General features: G+C 44.4%; 1 protein-coding gene across 1 annotated transcript in view; it reads left to right on the top strand.

Moving 5' to 3' along the window:
• Window positions 1–21,423, top strand: part of ARHGAP31 (Rho GTPase activating protein 31) — a 112,814-nt gene that overhangs the window by 68,514 nt on the left and 22,877 nt on the right. The window contains exons 4-8 of the mRNA XM_082654423.1: window positions 6,989–7,071; window positions 8,253–8,360; window positions 9,628–9,770; window positions 15,764–15,962; window positions 18,055–18,179. Coding sequence (XP_082510549.1) covers window positions 6,989–7,071; window positions 8,253–8,360; window positions 9,628–9,770; window positions 15,764–15,962; window positions 18,055–18,179 — 658 coding nt within the window. The remainder of the gene's footprint in view (window positions 1–6,988; window positions 7,072–8,252; window positions 8,361–9,627; window positions 9,771–15,763; window positions 15,963–18,054; window positions 18,180–21,423) is intronic.

The following is a 21,423-nucleotide window of genomic DNA, read 5'->3' as shown; positions in this document are numbered from 1 at the left end:
GTGATGTTAACTATGTAGAAAAATTTATCATTGAGTAGATTGCTTTGATCACAGTGACGAATTATGAAAATATAAGCAAACCTTCTACAGGGACATGGGAACAGCTCTATCACATTGTCACGCATTCTTACAATGATTTATTTAAACTCACTTGCACAGCTGAAGTAGAATAACATTTCAATGGAATATAACAGAATTAGAAAAATATTAATAGAATAATAATAATTATGATATCTGCCACTTATTGAGTGCTTACAATATGATAAGCTTATTACAAATATTATTTCATTCAATCCTCAAATAACTCTGTGAAGCAGGTTTTATTGCCTCTTTTATAGATGAGTAAATTGAGGCTCCGAGTGACTTTTGCCTGGGTTTGTACAGCTAGTAAATGGAAGTAAAGATTTAACATTCTGTCTCAGAACTACCACACTATTTTCAAAATAGATTTAACAGCTCTTAAATAGGCTCAGGTATTAAATAATTTAATATGAAATAAGGAAAACATCCCAAACTGGTGAAGGAAAAATTCAATAAACAATGTTAGGAAAATTGGCTAAGTGTTGGGAAAGGGGAGAAGTCAAGTTACATTCTTACCATTTAACGAATTTCAGGGTGGAGAAGGGCTTTCTAAGAATAAAAGCAAAGGAAAAAGAAAATCACCAAAGACAAATTTAACAAACTAAACTACATATAGATTATTGTTTTCTCTATTTAAAAATACATTAATAGGGCTTCCCCTGGTGGTGCGGTGGTTAAGAATCCGCCTGCCAATGCAGGGGACAGGGGTTCGAGTCCTGGTCCAGGAAGATCCCACATGCCGCCCACGTGCAGCAACCAAGACCCAACGCAGCCAAAAATAATAAAATAAATAAATTTAAAAATACATTAACAAGGGCTTCCCTGGTGGCGCAGTGGTTAGGAGTCTGCCCGCCGATGCAGGGGACACGGGTTCGTGCCCCGGTCCGGGAAGATCCCACATGCCGCGAAGTGGCTGGGCTCGTGAGCCATGGCCGCTGGGCCTGCGCGTCTGGAGCCTGTGCTCCGCAACGGGAGAGGCCACAACAGTGAGAGGCCCGCGTACCGCAAAAAAAAAAAAAAAAATACATTAACAAAATTAAAAGGCAAATGACTATGGAAAACATTTACAATAAAGATGGCAGGAGATTAATATTTTTAATTATATAAAACTCCTACCTATCAATAAAAAATAAACAGATAACACCCTGAAAAACAAATGAGCAAAGAACCTCAACAGACAATTCATAGAAGAAATATAATTATTTAAAAAGTATAAATGGGGAATTCCCTGGCAGTCCAAGGGTTAGGACTCTGCTCTCTCAGTGCCGAGGCCCCAGATTCAATCCCTGGCCGGGGAACTAAGATTCCACAAGTCTCGCAGCCAGTAAATTAATTAATTAATTAAAAATAAATAAAAACCAACTTAAAAAATATAAATGTATTAGAAAAATATATTTGCATATTAAAGAAACATTTTTTAAATGTTAGTATTTCATGCTGCCTAGCCTGTGGTGACACTGGCTCTTTCATAGTTTTCTATTGCAAGTGTCAATTGGCTGGACATTGCAGAAAGTCATTTGAAATTACTATCAAGAGTCCTAAAATGCTCATATTTTTTAATACAGTAACTCTGTTCTAGGACTCCATTCTAAGATAATAATCAGATGCGCACACAAATAATAGATTTACAAATATTTCACTGCCATATTACAATAACAAAACTGGGGAGTATCTACACCTCTAACACTAAGGGATGGGTTAAATAAATGATAATAAATCTATTGTTTTCAATCCTGTGTAGCTGTGAAAAGTCATATTTCTGAAGACTATTTGCTGTCCATAATTAAAGTTAAATGGAAAAAAGCAGTATAGGCAACTAAATAGGAAATGATGCCAGTGTTCATATTTGGTGCTGGGGAGCCCGGACCCATTGCTTCTTTTAATGCTTCACATGTGAGTAGGTTAATAGTCGTTATGTCTGGGTGGTGGGATAGCAGGTGCTTTTTATTTCCTTCTAGCACATGTATTAGTTTCATGAGGCTGCTGTAACAAATTACCACAGGCTTGGTGGCTTAAACAACAGAAAGTTCTTCTCTCACAGTTCCAGAGTGCAGAAGTCTGAAATCAGTTTCACTGGGCTGAAGTCAAGGTGTCAGCAGGGCCATGGTCCTTACAGAGACTCGAGGGGGAAACCTGTTCCTTGCCTCCTCCAGCTTCTAGTGGCTGCTGGCATGCCTGGGCTTGTGGCTCACTCCCATCTTTGCCTCCGTGGTCACGCTGCCTTCTCCTGTCTGTGTCAAATCTCCTTCTGCTTCCCTCTTTTAAGGGTACCTGTGACTGGATTTAGGGCCCACCAGGATAATCCGCCAGAATCTCCTGATCTCAAAAGCCTTAACTTAATCACACCTGCAAAGACTCTTTTTCCAAATAAGGTAACATTTACAGGCTCTAGAGATTAGGATCTGATATCTTTGGAAGCAACTCTTCAACCTACTACACTACATTTTGTTTTTATCAGAAGAAAAGTTCATTTTAGGAAAAACTCAATTTGGGTCAGATTGATTTAGCTAAAATTGTTACACCCAAGATAGAGAAAAGTTGCTGCTTCGGGATTTTTAGAGAAGGCAGTTTAGAGAGGTATTAAATTTTATATTGAAATTATGTCTTTGTGTATCAGTCTCCTTCATTGAACTGTAAGCTTCCTGAGGACAGAAACTGTATTTATTTTATTCATTATTGTGCTTCCTTTCCCTGCTCTCCAGCTACTGGAGAATGTTGTGACTGTTACCTAGTAAGCATTTGCTGGCAGGTTGCTTGACCCACACATGTCATCTGAAGTGTCACTGGGGGTGGACCACTGGTGTGTGGCATCAGGCAGAGGCTGACTGGCTGTGAGCTCAAGATAGCTGCCAATGGGGCAGCAGCCAACTGTCCTGGGTTGCCAGGGACTCCCCTACTTTTAACTCTGAAAAGTCCTGTGTCCCAGGAAACTCCTCAATCTCAGGCAAACTCTGCTGATTGGTCACCCTGCCAGGAGCCCAAAGTTGAGGGGAATTGTCTCAGCAAACCTGGTGCTCCTCACTCAGGAGGTTTGGTTCTCGATGGTACTGTCCTGGAAGTGTGGCCAAAATGAGACTTTCTGGCATTTTCAAATGCAAAGCAAAAGACGGACTGATTCACTTACTCATTTCATGTAACAAATGTCTGTTGAACACCTGCTATGTATACCAGGCAGGCACAGTTCCAGGTGCTGGGGGTTTAATGGTAAGCAAGACAGATAAAATCCTTCCTCTCGTGAAACTTACATTTTAATGAAGGAGATAGATGATAAATGAATTTAAAGCATAGCTCTATAATCTGAACTGTTGATAAGCAGTACGAAGCCAGCTAATGCAGAGTACAGGGCAGAGAATGATGGGGACTGCTGTTTTTGGTAGGATAATCAAAGATCTGTCTATGAGGTGATATTTAAACAGAGACAAGGATGAAGTGAGGGAACAAATTGTGCAAATATCTGGTGGAAGAGGGTGCCGAGAAGAAACAGCAGGTGCAAAGGCCCTAGTCGAGGACATGCCGAGCTTGCTTGAGGGAATATATGGAGGCCAGCTTGGCCCATAGGGAGCAGGCAAGGAGGAAATGATGGGAGACCGGGAATTTGCAGATGGGCCAGGTCACGTAGTTGTGCTTGCTGCCATGGGTGTGACAAAGACAGGTAGGTATAATGACTGTCTGGAAGAGAACAGTGGTTGTCTCTGGAGACTGAGGGTCTGCAGTTGGAAGTCAGACTAACTTTCTTCTGTGTATTCCTTTGAATGCTTTGCTTTTTTTTCTTTTTTTTTTTTTTTGCGGTACACGGGCCTCTCTCGCTGCGGAGCACAGGCTCCAGACACGCAGGCTCAGCGGCCATGGCTCACAGGCCCAGCCGCTCCGTGGCACGTGGGATCTTTCCGGACCGGGGCACGAACCCATGTCCCCTGCATCGGCAGGCGGACTCTCAACCACTGCGCCACCAGGGAAGCCCGCTTTGCATTTTTAAAATCATGTGCATGAATTACTTTTTAACCTAACGGCTTAAAATAATTAAAAATAATAAAGGTGGCTTTATAATAATTTTTAAATAATTAATACAAAATAAAGGGTAAAAACTGAGTTGCGGCTGGGCGCAGTTGGAAGGGACAGCCACGGGTTGTTTGTCCCCCCTGGTGATGGGCCTTCCCCGGGCGGCAGGGGTAGAGGTGGTATTCAGGTAAGCAGAAGAAAGTAGAGCCTGGGCCTTGCCAGAGGGGACTGGAGTCCAACCTTCGCTAGAGTCCTCCAAGGGCAGGAAGCTGGCCTTAGGGATACTGATTGGAAGAGAACAATAGTCACAGAGTCAGCCTAGATCTTTTAAGATTTAGCTGTTAGCAAGATTGGCTTGGCTAATGTTGAGTGAAATTCTCTTTCAGGCAAAAAATTGGGGTGGGCAAAATTTCAACTCCTTTCCCTCAATTCCCCACTGATGGATTCTGCTCTCCTAATGGGTGAAGACAAAGAGATCAAAAAATAGCTTTGCAGTGAGCAGACCCTCTGGGAGAAAAACAAAGATCTAGAGAGATTCCATATAGGATTGGGGTGTGATAGGGAGAGGCTATAAATAGTGAAATGAACACCAGTCCCAAATGGGACCTGCAGGCATCAGGGGTGAGCCCGCCCAGCCTCTCAGAACAAAGGTGACTAACATCTTCCTAAAGTATTAAAGGAACTTTCCATGAGGGCTGTTGAATTGACCTACACCTTTTTTTCCCCAGACACATTTTTAGAAAGTGGGGGGAAGAGGGGGAGGCTTGGGAAGGGTGTGTGTGTGCAAAACTTTGCAAAGCTCATCCCAGCTTTGCCGAGAGAGGAAGAGAGGCCTACCTCTCCTCCCCATGTGCAGGATAGAATGTGGGAGGATCCACACCCGCATTCCTCTGCCCCTCCTTCCCCTGAGCTCTCTCCCTTCACTTGCTTTATGAGGTTCTCCCTGTCTTGGGAATCAGGGTCTTCTCCACAAATCTGTTTTCTAAATGACAGCTCCCAGGAAGAGGGCAGAGGCGTCAGGTGTTTACTCCAGGCCCCATGCTTGTCCTCACCCTCTACATCCTGCACGTCTCAAAAAGCAAGGATTGCCACAGAGATCATGCTTATGCCGGCTCCGTTCTCAGGCTTGCAAACCCACCAGAAGATTGAGACACCTGTGATTGTGACCCTCCCAGCCCCGCATTTCTCCCCATTTCTGATTAGGAAATGAAATCTAGTTTTCCCACATAGAAATTTTTGATTGCCTTTGAAAATTGTTAGCTTCTGTGAATGCTTTACTTCAATGAAGTAAAAAAGTCAAACAAAAACAACTTGGTGGTCAAAGCTCTGGCATGATGTCCCACTTAGGGAAATGGAGCACGGGTAGTCCAACAGATCGACAGGGAGCGCCTGCTGTGTGGCAGGCACGTTCTAGGCACTGGGACTCATCACATCCCTGCACTTACGGACCTTACATCTGGTGAGGAAGACAGACAACAAGCAATAAGCCTAATAAATGAGTACATTATACGTATGAGTAATGATGGCAAGTGCTGTGGGAAAAATGGAGACAAGCGAGGCGGGTTGGAAGGTCTGGGTTGGGGGAGCGTGTTGGAGTTCTCCTCCAAGTGAGACCAGAACAGACACAGCAAGTGTGGCCTAGGATAGGGTCCAGCAAACAGAAGGTGCCCCATAAAGTTCATTTCCTTCCACTTTTCTGTGCCCCCAAATTCTCATTACTGAGGGTTTGAACTTCAGCCTTTACATTCAAGCAAGAAATGACAGTGAATGACCGAACAGCATAAGAAAACCACACCACAGTTAGGATCTTCAAATTAGAGAATATATTTTCTGATTATACTTTTCATTACATATAAATGCAAAGCGAGTTTCCAGCACTGTGAGGAAATACAAAACTGTGTAAGTCACGTATGCCTGTGAATTCAGGATCCCGAGGCTTGAAGTGAGCTTAGGAGCCACTTTTCAAGTATCTCTTGACCTGAGTGGGATTACATAGCTATTATGCATATGAAAGGACTCAGGGAGCTGTAGCAGAAGATTTGTACATGTTTAATATATGTAAACTATACCTCGGTAAAAAAAAAAAAAAAAAAGATGTCATTACCACTGACCTTGAACTTAGGTATGGCTCCCATGCTGTCAGTCTTGAGCACTCAGCCACTGCACTGGGAGGGGCCCTTGAGCCTGAGCACAGGCAGGACAGAGTCTCAGGACGGGACACAGGGGACTCTGCCCAGGGACACCTGTGTTGTGCAGGAGCCCCAGGCAGGACTGTGACCACACTGCCTTTACTGAAACCCCAGCCTCTCCTTGAGGGCCTGGGCTGAGGGGGGAACCAAATACCCACACCGGAAACAACCAGAGAGCAAGTCCGGACAAGGCCACCAGGTCTCAGGGGCAAAGCTCTTATCCTGCTGAGAAGGCACGGCTTCACGTCGTTCCTGCTTCCTGGCATCAATGATAGGCAGCCGGGTCAAGGGATAGTCTCAGGCTAGGTGGGGAGTGGCTGTTTGCACCCAAAAAGATAGCTGGCTGAGTAAACAGGGAGCCAGCCTCTCATCTCCATCTCACTCTGTCTCCCTGTCTCTGTTTCTCTCTCCCAGTGTCTCTGTGACTCTCTCTGCCACACGGGACACACCCAAGATTCTACACCTTTTTTACCAGATACCTACCAAACATCTGAGGATGCACAGAGACCCTGTGTGCCCACATTGTTAGACACCTCCCATCATGAACCCTCAGAGATTTTAGGTGGTTTGTTTTTTCTAGAAAAGCATGCCTCCTGGAAGGACAATCTCTAGGCATGGCTGGGAGACTGGAGTACCAGAAGCCTAAATAAAACCTGCAGACACAGGTGGGTGTCCCGCTTCTCGAGCACTCACTGGACTGCTTCATTTCCTCTCTACAGGAGGCGGTGTCTCATTGCCCGGACGAAGGCCAACTGGCCCGAATCCAGAATGTTATCCAGGAGCTCCCCCCATCCCATTACAGGTAAGAATCCTTGGTAAAAGCAATTCACAGCCTCTTGATGTGATGTAATACCATAGATGCAGGCTAGCATCATAAAAGGGAACAAATTCAGTGGACAGTGGCTTTCCCAGGGCAGGTTGAGGGGAGAGAACAGGTCACTTTTAACAGAGTGAGTTGGTACCTGACCAGAGACACTGGTGGGAAGGGACAGCCCATGTCTAAGTTACTTTCAGAGCACCCCTCAGAGTCCCACAAGAATCATTCTGATCACAGAAGCCAGCCTCACAGAGATAGTCTAGGTTCTTACCGAGGTTCATAGCACAACCAAATCTATGGAAAGCAAGATGGTTCTTTTTTATTTTTCACGGTACGCGGGCCTCTCACTGTTGTGGCCTCTCACGTTGCGGAGCATAGGCTCTGGACGCGGAGGCTCAGTGGCCATGGCTCACGGGCCCAGCCGCTCTGCGGCATGTGGGATCTTCCCAGACCGGGGCACGAACCTGTATCCCCTGCATCGGCAGGCGGACTCCCAACCACTGCGCCACCAGGGAAGCCCCACCAAGATGGTTCTTAAACAGGGTTTGACTGTTGCTCTTGAGCGTTTGGCTGACTGTTCTGTCTGTATGCTCATCAGTACCATCCCCTCCATCATTTCATCCTTTCATTTCATTCTCACAATTTAGCCCCTAATCCTACCACCTTTCCCATTGCTCCCTAAGCCTGCCCAGCTTTTACCAGGGGGGGAGGTTTTGATGTGGTATAAGGGCTTCCCGGCAATAACAGATGTTATTCATCCATCAAATGAGCTCCCTAACAAGTGCCAGGTACCTGTAGTTGCGAGAATTACAATAAAAGCTGAGATGGGGCCCAGTTTCAAGACAGTATGAGGCAGTGCTGCCCTGGGTGAAAGGAGGCACAGGCTCCAAGTGACGTGAGTCCCCTATTCTGTCTCTGGCTGGTGCTCCAAGGGCCTCAGCTGACTTCTGTCAAACCCACCTCTTCCCCACCCACAACCAGTATTCCTGAGGCTCAGAAAATTGCTTCCATCTATCTTGATATCTTCCTGATAGTCCTCCAAAATTCATGAGATAGAAATATTTTAGAGTCTTTTAAACTCAAACTTTAGAAATTATCTCCAGATTCAGGCTTCACACAGGCTCCAAAATTTCTTACTTTGCTTTTTAAAAAATGAACCGTTACAGGACCTTGGAATACCTGATTCGACACCTGGCCCACATCGCCTCCTTCAGCAGCAAGACAAACATGCATGCCAGGAACCTGGCCCTGGTGTGGGCTCCAAACCTCCTCAGGTAACCACCACCCCTCACCTCACTACCCCAGTGAACTCAGAGCAGCCCCCAATTCAAACAAAGACTGGACTCTTCAAAACCGAAGCCCCTTGTAGACAAACCTTTGGCTAAGTGGTTGTCACACGTGGGAATTAAAGGTGATTTTTTAATTTTTTTAAAAATAAATTTATTTTATTTTTGGCCGCACTGGGTCTTTGTTGCTGCGTGCGGGCTTTCTCTAGTCGCAGCGAGCAGGGGCTACTCTTCATTGCGGTGCACGGGCTTCTCACTGCGGTGTTTTCTCTTGTTGCAGAGCACGGGCTCTAGCTGCATGGATTTCAGTAGTTGTGGCACGCGGGCTCAGTAGTTGTGGCTCGCGGACTCTAGAGTGCAGGCTCAGTAGTTGTGGCACATGGGCTTAGTTGCTCTGCAGCATGTGGGATCTTCCTGGACCAGGGCTCGAACCCATGTCCCCTGCGTTGGCAGGCGGATTCTTAACCACTGTGCCACCAGGGAAGCCCAAATGTGATTTTATTTTATTTTATTTTTTTTATTTTTTATTTTTTGCTGTATGCGGGCCTCTCACTGTTGTGGCCTCTCCCGTTGTGGAGCACAGGCTCTGGACGCACAAGCTCAGCGGCCATGGCTCACGGGCCCAGCCGCTCCACGGCATGTGGGATCTTCCCAGACCGGGGCACGAACCCACGTCCCCTGCATCGGTAGGCGGACTCTCAACCACTGCGCCACCAGGGAAGCCCCCAAATGTGATTTTTAATAGCCCTTTCCTGCTAACCATGGAAACTCTGAAACCCAGAGGTATCTTCTGGCTATTACCAGGATGTGGCCAATGTTATGGGTCTGTATGTTATAATTTCCTGAAAAGGCCTTTCTGGGTCTTTGGGGCTTCCTTTGCTTTTGTTGGTTTTGGTGGGGTCCTAGCTGTCTATAACCTGAATCAACTGCTTCATATGACTTCATAAATGATGACCTGCCCTTAGAACAATTGTGTGGAGGCGGAAGAAGATCCTATAACGAAAACAATCAATTCCTATATATTCACTAATATAGTGTTTACAGTTTTGCAAGGTATAATACCTGGTAACTGTTTCGAATTTGTTCAGTTTGTTTGGAGAGTCCCTTTAATTGATCTTAAATAGTTAAAGTAATACAAATTAACAAACTATACATTTAGGAACGGGGGGCTTGTACACAAGGCCCACTGGCTCCCCCTTATGCTTCATGGGGTAGGGCAGACTCATTCACTGAATGTGTTTCTTCCACGGTTCAGGTCCAAAGAAATTGAAGCCACTGGTTGCAATGGAGATGCAGCCTTCCTTGCAGTTCGGGTCCAGCAGGTGGTGATTGAATTCATACTGAATCATGTGGATCAGATCTTTAACAACGGTGCACCCGGGTCTCTGGAGAACGATGGTAATGGCTCCTTCTGGCATACACCCTACCAGTCACCGTTCTTTGCCTTAGGCATGGGGCCCAAGAATAAGTTAGAGTGGGCTGAGATCTAGCTCTCAGTGTCAACTGTGTGTGTGTGCTGACTACACTGCGTGTTTGGGGATCGTGCATACATACATGTGTGCCTGTGCAACAAAAGTGTGGTATGTATGTGTGTGGCTCTAGCATGTTTCTGATCAGTTGCATACATGGCCTATCCCATGAATGTGGTGTGGTGAACTGGAATACCTTCTGTTGCTTTTAGTGAGTTCTTAAACTCTTCCAGTTATTAGCTAGAGACACTGGCAATATTCTGCCGACTATTAGATTTCATCTTTACTTTCAGTATGATATTTCATAAGTCCTAAGTGAATGAATTAAGAGGCATCCTATTCATACTCACATATATATTCAGAATGCCTTCTCTTTGCAAGCATTTTTTTTATAATTGAATTATAATTGATTTACAATATTGTGTTAGTTTCAGGTGTACAGCGAAGTGTGTGTATGTTATGTATGTGTGTGTGTATATATATATATATATATATAAACCATTATAGTTTATTACAAGATATTGAATATAGTTCCCTGTGCCATACAGTAAATCCTTGTTGTTTATTTTACATATGGTAGTGTGTATCTGTTAATCCCATACTCCCAATTTATCCCTCCTCTCCTTCCCCTTTGGTAACCATAAGTTTGTTTTCTATGTCTGTGAGTCTGTTTCTGTTTTGTAAATAAGTTCATTTGTACTATTTTTTAGATTCCACATATAAGTGGTATCATATAATATCTGTCTTTTTCTCAAGCATTTCTTGAGTGCTTACTTTGTTCTGCCCTGCATAGGGCACTAGGCATACAGCAATGAGTATGTGGGTGCATGTATGCAGAGACTAGCCAGCATTGAAACCCACTATATACAAGAAAAATATAGCTATTTCACGCTGGGTGTGATGAGATGCAAGATATGATGTTTCAGTCCTGTAGTCTCATAATAACATAATTAACCCTAGGAATGCACTGGGATTGGTTTATGCTGATTGAACTCATATGAGCCTAATTTGTAAAAATCAAAAATCCAGCTGATCAATAAGCCTGTTAACTACCATTTGTGTGAGGGTGATTTTCCAACGTTAGCATACGTCACATAACTGGGAGGGCTTATTGAAACACAGATTACTGGATCTCATCCCCAGAATTTCTGATTCAGCATGTCTGGAGTGCTGCCGAAAATCTGTGTTTCTAACAAGTTTCCAGGTGATGGAGCTGCTGCTGGTGGTCAGGGCCCACACTTGGAGAACCAGTGGCGTATGAGAGCTGTATCTGCAAAATATTTGTATTAGCTGATCAAAGCATTCTTTTCTACTTTGGCTAATATCCTTGGGAAAATCAAGTATAACCATCAAAGTAATCAATTGCAATTAATATCAAATTTTGATTTCTGGTGTAATGGTTCCCACCCCCATCCTGTCCTCCGTGTGGTTTATGATCTTTCTTTTAAAATTCACATACCATAAAATTCACCACTTTAATCATTTTAAAGTGTACAATTCAGTGGTTTTTAGTGTATTCACAGAATTGTGCAACCATCACCAGTATCTAATTCCAGAACATTCTCATCACTCCAAAAAGAAACCCCACACCCGTTAAGTAGTCACTCCGCATTTTGTCTTCCCACCAGACTCTGGCAACCATTAATCTACTTTCTGTTTCTGTGGATTTTGCCTCTTCTGCATATTTCATATAAGTGGAATCACACAATATGTGGTCTTCTGTGACTGATTTCTTTCACTTAGCATATGTTCTCATGTATCGGTATTTCTGTTTTTTATGGCCGAATGATATTCTGTTGTATGGCTGTACCACGTTTTATTTATACATTCATCAGTTGATGGACATATGGGTTGTTTCTACTTTTTGGTTATTATGATGCTGCTGTGAGGTCATGTACAAGTGTTCGTGTGAACATATGTTTTCAATTCTCTTGGCTATATACTTAGGAATGGCTGACGTTTCTTTTATCTTTATTGTAACTCGCACATTACGGATGTATTTTTTATTGTAAGCTATATAAATCCTTTTTGAAAGTAAAGGAGAAATAATACACTTTCATTCATTCATCCTTTTGAGTCATCCAATTATTTATTGGGGACTTATTCTGTGCCGGGAACCATGGCAGGCGCTCCACATATATCATCTCATGGTCTTATCACAACAACCATCATAAAGTTATCAACCCTCTTTTATACATGAAGAACCAGAGAACCAGAAAAGCTTAGTATCTGGTAGGACTGAACACTGAACCTAAATCTTCCAGCCTGTGCTCTTTCCTTACCTTGTGCTGACTCTGAGAGGAAAAAATAGTTAAACAGATAAATAAACCATTGCGGAGAATTAATGACTCTTGGGAGATGTTCTTCTTGACAGCAGATTCCATTCATGACTGTTAGTGTTAAGGATGTTCCTAATTCCAACCTGGAAATGCCTGTTCTTTTTATGACCATTGCCTTAATAAGCTTTTGTCCTGCATATTGAAATCCAATTTCCTCTTGAGGCTTTAACTCTTGATTGTCTCCAATAATTATTATTCAGTGCATTTCATTTAAATGTTCTCGTTATGAATTCTTATTGACTTCGGTACCATACTTAATATTTACACAAAATGGAATAAGTCATACGCTCTGGAATTTGAGATTTAGAAATAGGGTTCAACTTCAAATTGGAAAGATTTTAAAAGTCATAGAATCCAACACCTTTAATTGATAGATGAGAGCAGTGAGGCCAGAGAGATTGTGATATGCCAAGGTTTATTAAAACATAAATATGTAGCATTGGGCACCTCCAATGTGCCAGACACTGTTCCAGACACGGGACAGTATCCAAAACGGCAAAGCCGCTGCCCTGCATAGAGCTATAGTCTGGCTGCAAAGACAAACAATAAATAAGTTTACAGATAAATACATGATCACTTCAAAGACGATAAATGCCAGGAAGAAAGTACAGCAGGATAATGCGACGGTCAATGACTTGGGGGTATAATTTTGGTACAGAGTGGACATGGCCTCTGAGGAAGTGATCTTTGAACTGAGACTTGAATGACAAAAGAAACCAGTCATCTGAGGATCTGGGGGATGAATGTTCCAAACACAGAGAACAGGGAGTGTAAAAGCTCTGAGGTGGAAAGGAGCTCATCGCGTGGCAGAAAGTCAGCCCGTGTAGCTACAGAAATGCAGTCTCCAAGGTGGGGTGCCCCACCCAGGGGACGCCAAAGACCAAAGTATGGGTGTTGGAAGAAACTATTAGAATTCTTTTCCATTGATTTTATTGTATACTTTGTAATTTCTATGATGTTGTATGTTTTCTATTACACACAAAACAAATACAGTGGTATATATGTATAACCTACCACTATATATATGTGTATACAGTGGGAGTATACATTGAAAAAATTTTACTGTATATTTTTATAGACCACTGTGTCAGTGGGCAAAGAGGAGAGAGGGAAAGCAGATGGAGGGTCCTGGTCGGTCATGCTAAGAGTTTGGTTTGTCCCCTGTGCTGGGGAAAGCACTGGAGGTGTTTGAACAGGGCGTGCGGGATCTGAGCATCTGGGTCGCTATGTGGAGCAGAGACTGAAAGGCTAGAAGCAGGGAGACCAGTTAAGGAACTATGGCAGAAGTCAGGAGGGAAATCATGGTGGACTGGACTACATCTTCCTCAACCTACGTCCCAATAAACATATCTTCAATAAGTTGAAGATATCGTTAAGTCGAAAATGCATTGAATACACCTACCCTACTGAACATCATAACTAAGCCTAGCCTACCTTAAATATGCTCAGAACACTTGCGCCTGCCTACAGTTGGGCAAAATCATCTAACACAAGGCCTATTTTATAATAAAGTGTTGACGAGCTCATGTCATTTATTGAATCCTGTACTGAAAGTGAAAAACAGAATGGTTATAAGTTTACTGCTTGCTTACCCTTGTGATTGCGTGATTGACTGGGAGCTGAGGCTCCCTGCTGCTGCCCAGCATCACAAGAGAGTATTGTACAGAATCAGTAGCCTGATAAGAGATCAAAATTCAAAGTACGGTTTCTACTGAATGCATATTGCTTTCACACCATCCTAAAGCCGAAAAATTGTAAGTTGAACCACTGTTGAAGTTGGGGACTGTCTGTGCATGTTAGCAGTGGAAAGGAGGAAAGTGGCTGGATTCAGGATATATTTTGGAGGTGGAGTTTCAGGACTTGCTTATAGGCTGGATGTGGGGGAGAGGGGGTACATCAAAGACAGGAATCAATGAAAAATACCTACTCCAGGTTTGGCTTACACAACTGGGTGATCCATGGTGCTATTTACCGATTTGGAGAGGATGGGAGGAGGTACCAGTTTCGAGATAAGGAGCAAAAATCACAAGCTCTGTTATGAGATGTAAAGCTGGAGATGCCTATCGAACATCTAAGCAGAAATGATGAGTAGGCCTTAGGATACTGGAGCCTGGAACCATGGCAAGAGGTGGGCGCTAGGTTTCCTGATCCTGCACTTTATGTTTTTCTTGTTGTTCCAGTTGCTCCCAGAATGATTTAATGTTTTAAGTAAATAAATAATTAAGTTTAAAAAAGTCATAAATAATCTAGGATCTATGAACAAATATTGAGTCAATTAAATTTAAATATTTTTAATCTCCTTTGGATTCAGTGGGAAAACTGGGTTAAAGTTGGAAACTTCACTGAAAAATCTTTAGAATCACAGATTTATCTAATTGTAGTCCTGCTGAATGACGGCCACTCTCTCCTCCTTGGAAACGCCCCAGAGTCACATACAGTCACATTGTCTGCAAGGCCTTTTGTCAGTGGTTTTATTTCACTCAGAGAGGGTCATGCTCTGCAAAGAGAAATAGTGCTATCGAGGTGCTTTCTGAAAATTAGCTGAGTCCTATACCAAAAGTGATTTCTTAGTGTCAATTGGTCCAAATTACCCTTGAGTCTCTTTACCCCTTCCAAAGTTACAGAAAACTGGCAAGGTTGCCAAAATACTAAGTAGAGGCAAACTTAGACCTCTTCATTTTTACTTAGATCAGAGTTTCTCAGCCTTGGCCCTGTTGACATTTAGCGCTGGATAATTCTTGTCGAGGGGCTGTCCTGTGTATCGTAGGATGTTTAGCCGCATCCCTAGCCTCTACCTGTTAGGCGCCAGTAGCATTCCCCCACACACTTGTGACAACTAAAAATGTCTCCAGACATTGCCAAATGTCCCTGGCTGGAGACAGGGGGTACAAGATTGCCCCAGTTTGGAAAAAAAAAAAAATTGACTTGGAGAAAAGAGATAATCGTGGACACCATTGATCTGTCATCATCACTTCCATTCTTTAAAAAAACGTACAAGAATTGGCTTGCATACACTTGAAGATGATTAGGTAGTGAATAAAAAGCCACTTATCTCTTAGGGAATAGCATAGCCATAAAATGTCTTTCTACTGCAGAGATACAAGGCTAGGTAATTTCAGGAAAGTCGAGGCTCCAACCTTCAGTTCCCCTGGAGCCTATGTTCTCCAGCTGCGGAGAGGAGGGGTAGTATCCTGCCCTACCCTAGATGAGTGAGGCTGCCTCTGTGGCTGAACACACATTCCCACCTGACCAAAGCATTAGGCAGTTCCCAGGGGCAAATACCCACTACTGTCACTCTGGCCCACAGTAAGTGCTCAATATATTTGTCGTGTGCATGAATGAATGAAGAGTTTGAAAAGTACAGGAATGCAGGCTGCCTTCTGAAGCCCCTGTGTGCCCCCTGGTTGGTCCGGCCAGGAGGGCTGTCAGATCCCCACGTGTAGTCTCTGCCCGATAGACCCCACCACTCCCAGGAGAAGCCCCTGTCAGGAGGTCAGGAGGGGCTGTGGATGGGGGCTCTGGCTGGAGCCAGTGCCCAGGCCTCCTCCCAGGAGGTCTATGAGCTCTTCTCTCCTCTTTACAGAAAACCGGCCGATCATGAAGAGCCTGACGTTGCCAGCCCTCTCCCTGCCCATGAAGTTGGTGAGTCTGGAGGAAGCTCAGGCCCGGAGCTTAGCTACTAATCACCCTGCCCGGAAGGAAAGGAGAGAGAATAGCCTGCCTGAGATTGTCCCTCCCATGGGCACCCTCTTCCACACTGTCCTTGAGTTACCAGACAACAAGTAAGTGTCCTTCTTCCAAGTTCTGGGAGATGTTTAGGTGGAGGGGGACGGAGGAGGAAGCCATAGAGTCTCAGGGCTGTGATGGCAGCGTGGGCTGGGGGTGTGGTCTGGGTAGGGGGCTAAGGAAGCATTCCAGAAGAGAAGGGAGCTGCCTCCACGACATTCACCAGCGGCTGATGCCTTCACTCACTGCCCCAAAGTCATCAAGAACTTGAGATCCCTAGTACCATGGTGTGGGTGGGGCTCATAGGTGTCAAGAATCGGAACTAAAACCCTTTACTCCTTAGTTGAGACAAAATAAGCTTGACATTTTCAAAAGGAAGGTTGCAAAACACAAAAACTTGACCCCCTCCTCCCACCCTGCACCTCCCACGGGACTTATGGAAGGTGTAGGGATGAGCGGAGGGCAAGTTGACGGAGAGCACCGCTCTGGACTGAGACCTCTGGGAACATGGCACCTGGGGACGTGCATCCTGGCTTCTGTTCCTCCTCTCTTACCTGTTAGACCCCTCCCTCCCCTCCAAAAACAAACACCATTCTCATTCATATCTTCCCTCCCTTCTCCTTCTCACTTATTCTGTGGTAACCCTGGTCTCCACACATCCCTCTCCCAGCCCCATGCCCCACTGTAAAAAGGAGGCAGTGACTGAAGCAGGGGTCCGAAATCCTAGGCAGACAGTAGGTAGAGGAGCCGAAAGGCAATCTTTTCACTGGAGAGTGTCCGCCTCGCTGTTTCATCAGTGAAAGGAGGTATGAAAACAGACCTCTCAGACCTCTCATCAGTGTCCTCCTCACGATGGCGAGGCTGTTTCCCCCGGGGAGGGAGAAAGAGTGCTGCCACGTTGCACAGGGCTAGGGGGCGCCTGTCACACTGTGTGCTCTGGGAAGGGCACCTGGAACTCACCTGGCGAGAAACCCCTCTACTTCCTGAAGTGCATGGATGGTTCTCTCTCTCTTTCTCTCTCTCTCTCTCTCTCTCTCTCTGTTTTGAAAGACTGATCCCCACTGCCCCTCCCCCCCCCCAAATCCCTGGAGAATAAGACTTCCACTCAGGGGTCAGGAAGACTTCCTCTGAAGGACAATCAAGTTCACTTTCTCTGTGCCTTCATACCATACCTCAAGGTGTGCGATTATGTAAAACCCACCCCAAGGCCTAGTGCTTGAAAACATCAGGCCAGATCCAATAGAAACCACTAAGCACTGCAGATCTGTCTCTGATGGATTGTAAAATCATGCTGTGCTTGAGACCTGGATGTTCTATGAGAACCCTGCAGAGAAAAGGTCCTCTGTGGGGCCCACAGGTTGCAGGGTTTCATCCTGGAACTTTCTGAAGTCTGAGAGCAAGGCCGGCTAGAGCCAGGCAGGGCCTCTGTGATGAACCCTGGTGGCACCAGGCCCTCTGGCCCAGTCTAGCACTCAACTTTCCCTGCTTCATCAGAGAAAGGAGAGACAAAGCCAGAAACACAGTGACTACCCTCTGCCTTTCTCTGCAGTGGCCGCTGACCACATCCAGCAGCCTGCAACTCTCCCAGGCCAGGCTCTCTTCTAAGTTGCTTTCTCATCCACCCCCTTTCCAGTCCACTAAAGTCTACCCCAGCCTCCTCCTCGCCTGTGGATGTCCCAGCAGTGTGGCTGCAGTGCAAGGAGCATAACAGGACTGAGGTCTCTGGCCTTTAGTGTTTACTCCTGTAAAAAAATAAGTATCTTTGATAACCCAGGACTGAACTGCTTACCAGAATTCTCAGAACTGTGGTTGCTTGTGACCTCTGAGTCTGCCACCAACCCCTGTCTCTGTTTGCCCCCTCCCCTGCCTGTAATAGCACATTTTTGTCCCTTCCTCTGGGGAATGTGGTCCTTCACTCTGACTCATGAAAACCTAGCTTGGTCATCATGGGCATCCCCAGACAGGGTGAGAGTCAGGCTCAACTTGGATTTTAGAGAGAAATTTCCTGATATGTCAGAGCTGTTCATAACTAAGAACATGTTTGGGGTATTCCTTCTTAGTTTAAAAGTCCCACTGGAAAAAAAAAAAAAAAAGTCCCACTGAAATAGCTAGTTACCAAACTAACCCCCTGTGGCTTGGCTCCTTTAGAAGAAAGCTCTCCAGTAAATCAAAGAAGTGGAAATCAATATTTAACCTGGGACGTTCTGGATCAGACTCTAAATCAAAGCTGAGTAGAAATGGGAGTGTATTTGTGAGAGGACAGAGGCTCTCAGGTAAGAATCAATAGCAGTTATGTTTATAAGATATATATATATATATTATTTTTTTCAGTTCTGTTTCTTAAGTCTTTGGTTTGATTATGTCAAATTCACTAACCCTGAAAGAGAAACTTATAAATTAACTGAAGAGTCTTTTTGGTTTTTTAAAATAATTTTAGATTTACAAGAAATTTGCAAAAATAGTACACAGAGAACCTGTAGACCCTTCACACAGCTCCCCCAAATGTTAACATGTTAGATAACTGTAATACAATGATCAAAACCAAAAAATTAATATCAATATAATACTAATAAATAATTTGCAGACGTTATTCATATTTGGCCAGTTGTCCCTCTGATGTCCTTTTTCTGGTCCAGGATCCAGTCCAGGAACCCGCATTGCATTTAGATGTCATGCCTCTTTAATCCTCCAACCTAGGACAGTCCCTCAGTCTTTCTGACCTTGACACTCTGGAAGAGTTTTGGCCATTTATTTCGTAGAATATACCTCAGATTGGGATTGTCTGATGTTTTCTCATGGTTAGATTGAGGTTATGTCTCAATGTGTCATATCAGGGGGCACATGAAGTCAATATTTTATTGTTGGTGATGTCAGTTTTGAGCACTTGGTTAAAGTGCTATCTACAAGGTTTGTCCCTGTAAAGTTACTATTTTTTTCCTTTGCAATTAACAAGTATCTTGTGGGAGGTATTTTCAGACTATGCAAATATCCTTTTTTCATCATACTTTCATCCATGCATTTTAACATCCATCAGTGGTCCTTGCCTGCAACAGTTATTACTGTGGTGTTTGCCAAATGGTTGTTCTCCATTTCCATCATTCCTTCTACATTTATTGAACTCTACTGTAAGGAAGATCTGTCCCTTTTCCCCCAGGGTGAGGGTCATGATTTTTATTTTTTTAATTATTTATTTTTGGCTGCATTGGGTCTTTGTTGCTGTGTGCAGGCTTTCTCTAGTGGTGTTGAGCGGGGGCTACTCTTCGTTGCGGTGTGCAGGCTTCTCATTGAGGTGGCTTCTCTTGTTGCAGAGCACTGGTTCTAGGTGCGTGGGCTTCAGTAGTTGTGGTGCGTGGGCTCAGTAGTTGTGGCTCACGGGCTCTAGAGTGCAGGCTCAGTAGCTGTGGCACAAGGGCTCAGTAGTTGTGGCTCACAGGCTCTAGAGCGCAGGCTCAGTAGTTGTGGCACATGGGCTTAGTTGCTCCACAGTATGTGGGGCTTTCCCGGACCAGGGCTCAAACCCGTGTTCCCTGCATTGGCAGGCGGGTTCTTAACCACTGCGCCACCAAGGAAGCCTCAGGGTCATGATTTTTAAATAGGAATGCTGCCCTGTGGGAATTATATCTGAGTAGTGAATAGGAATTGATGCAGGAGGGAACTGAGGGAACCACTGTATAATGGGGAATATAACCAGTCCGGCTGAATATTGTGTCAGAAAGCGGAGGCCATAGAAATTTGCCACAAAGACATTTAGTGTTATAAATTGAAAGCATAATTGTTTAAAAATGAGGGCAATTGTTATGAAAGCAAGTAGTAAAAGGTAAATGTACAAATGTAATGAGCAAACTTGATTGAATACTAGTTTGAAAAAAAAAAGGACTACAAAAGATAATTTGGGGGACAAATAGATTGGATTTTAGATGATATTGAAGAATAGTACATTCTCATAGTGTGCTGATGGTTCTTAGGAGACATATGCTAAAGTTGAAGTATTTAAGGATGAAGTGTCAAAATATTGAAACTCACTTTCAAATGATTCAGCAAAACATATGTATGTAGGTAGATAGATAGATAAAAAGAGATAGATACAGCAGACATGTGGCAAAATGTCAACCTAGGTTTAGAGGTCTTCAACTTTTCTGAATGTATGAAATTCTTTTTCTTTTTTTTTTTTTTTTTTTTGCGGTACGCGGGCCTCTCACTGCCGTGGCCTCTCCCGTTGCGGTGCACAGGCTCCGGACGCGCAGGCTCAGCGGCCATGGCTCACGGGCCCAGCCGCCCTGCGGCATGTGGGATCTTCCCAGGCCGGGGCACACACCCGTGTCCCCTGCATCGGCAGGTGGACGCTCAACCACTGCGCCACCAGGGAAGCCCCTGAAATTCTTAGTAATGAAGATTTGGGAGGAAAAACTAATGCCAATAGGAAAAAATGAGGTAATAGTTTTAAGGACCTTCCTCAAGCCCAGTGATAATTGTACTCCAAGGATCATAAAGCACAGATGTTAGAAATTGTCACATTGACCTACTGGAGTAATGAGAGATGTCACAGGGTATAGCAAGTACAGTGGTTTAGGCTGTAAGTAATGACAAATCCAACTCAATTGGCTTCTGCAAGGAGGGAGTTTATTGGGACATCCAGATGTAGGGAAGGCTTCAGGGGTGGTTTAGTACATGGCTCTGTCTCCATTTCTCCACCTTTTCCTCAGCTATGCCCTCCTCTGTCGGTCAGCTTTATCCCCAGACTGGTTTCCTTTGCCTCCACAAAGTGGCTACAATAGTTCTAGGCTTTACCTTTGACTCTCACTATATCCAGAAGGAGAAAGAAGATCATTTCTGGTAGCTTGCTCCTAAGGGCAGGGACCCTTCTTTCCCGGAAACCCCAGTTAAGAGTCTGTCTGCCCCCCTCCCTCCGCCCCACAATAGTAGCCTTCACTGAGTCACATGGGTCAATCCCTATGGCTACGGGAGTACCCTGTGCTGATTGGCTTAGGCCTGGATTCCTGAACCAATCACTGGCATGAAGAATGGCATTACACCCCTGTGTGAGGAATGAGGTGCACCCAAGATGTACAGGGCTCTGTGAGAAGGGGAAAGGGAAATGGATTCTGGGTAGGCATGTACAATATTCATTATATAGGGAAAAACGTCTTTCACAAAATGGCAAGATGGCCAGGTGAAGAGGGCAGGTTGCTATAGGTATGGTCAAGCAGATACAAATCAGAAATTAGGATGCTCAAAGGAGAATTTAAGGGGGAGTACCTGGCAGGAAACCCCTGATCTAATAACAGATTTGCTGAAGCACGTCAGAGAGCCCTTCAGTTACAGAATCAGTGACACAATGAAAAAGGTTCCCCGAGTAACAAAAAGTTAAAAAAAATAGAACAAAACAATCAAGTAAAAATAGATTAAATGATTTTCTTTGATCTTGACTTATGAAGATTTCTACCCTCTTGTGGTTTTCAAAAGGAAGAAGCCCCAGGTGCTGGATCAAACAGCGGTAAACTCACAGAATGCACAGGA

The sequence above is a fragment of the Grampus griseus genome (assembly GCF_964374135.1).
Source record: "Grampus griseus genome assembly, chromosome: 5".
Classification (NCBI taxonomy): domain Eukaryota; kingdom Metazoa; phylum Chordata; class Mammalia; order Artiodactyla; family Delphinidae; genus Grampus; species Grampus griseus.
This window is presented reverse-complemented; position numbering and strand designations above follow the sequence as displayed.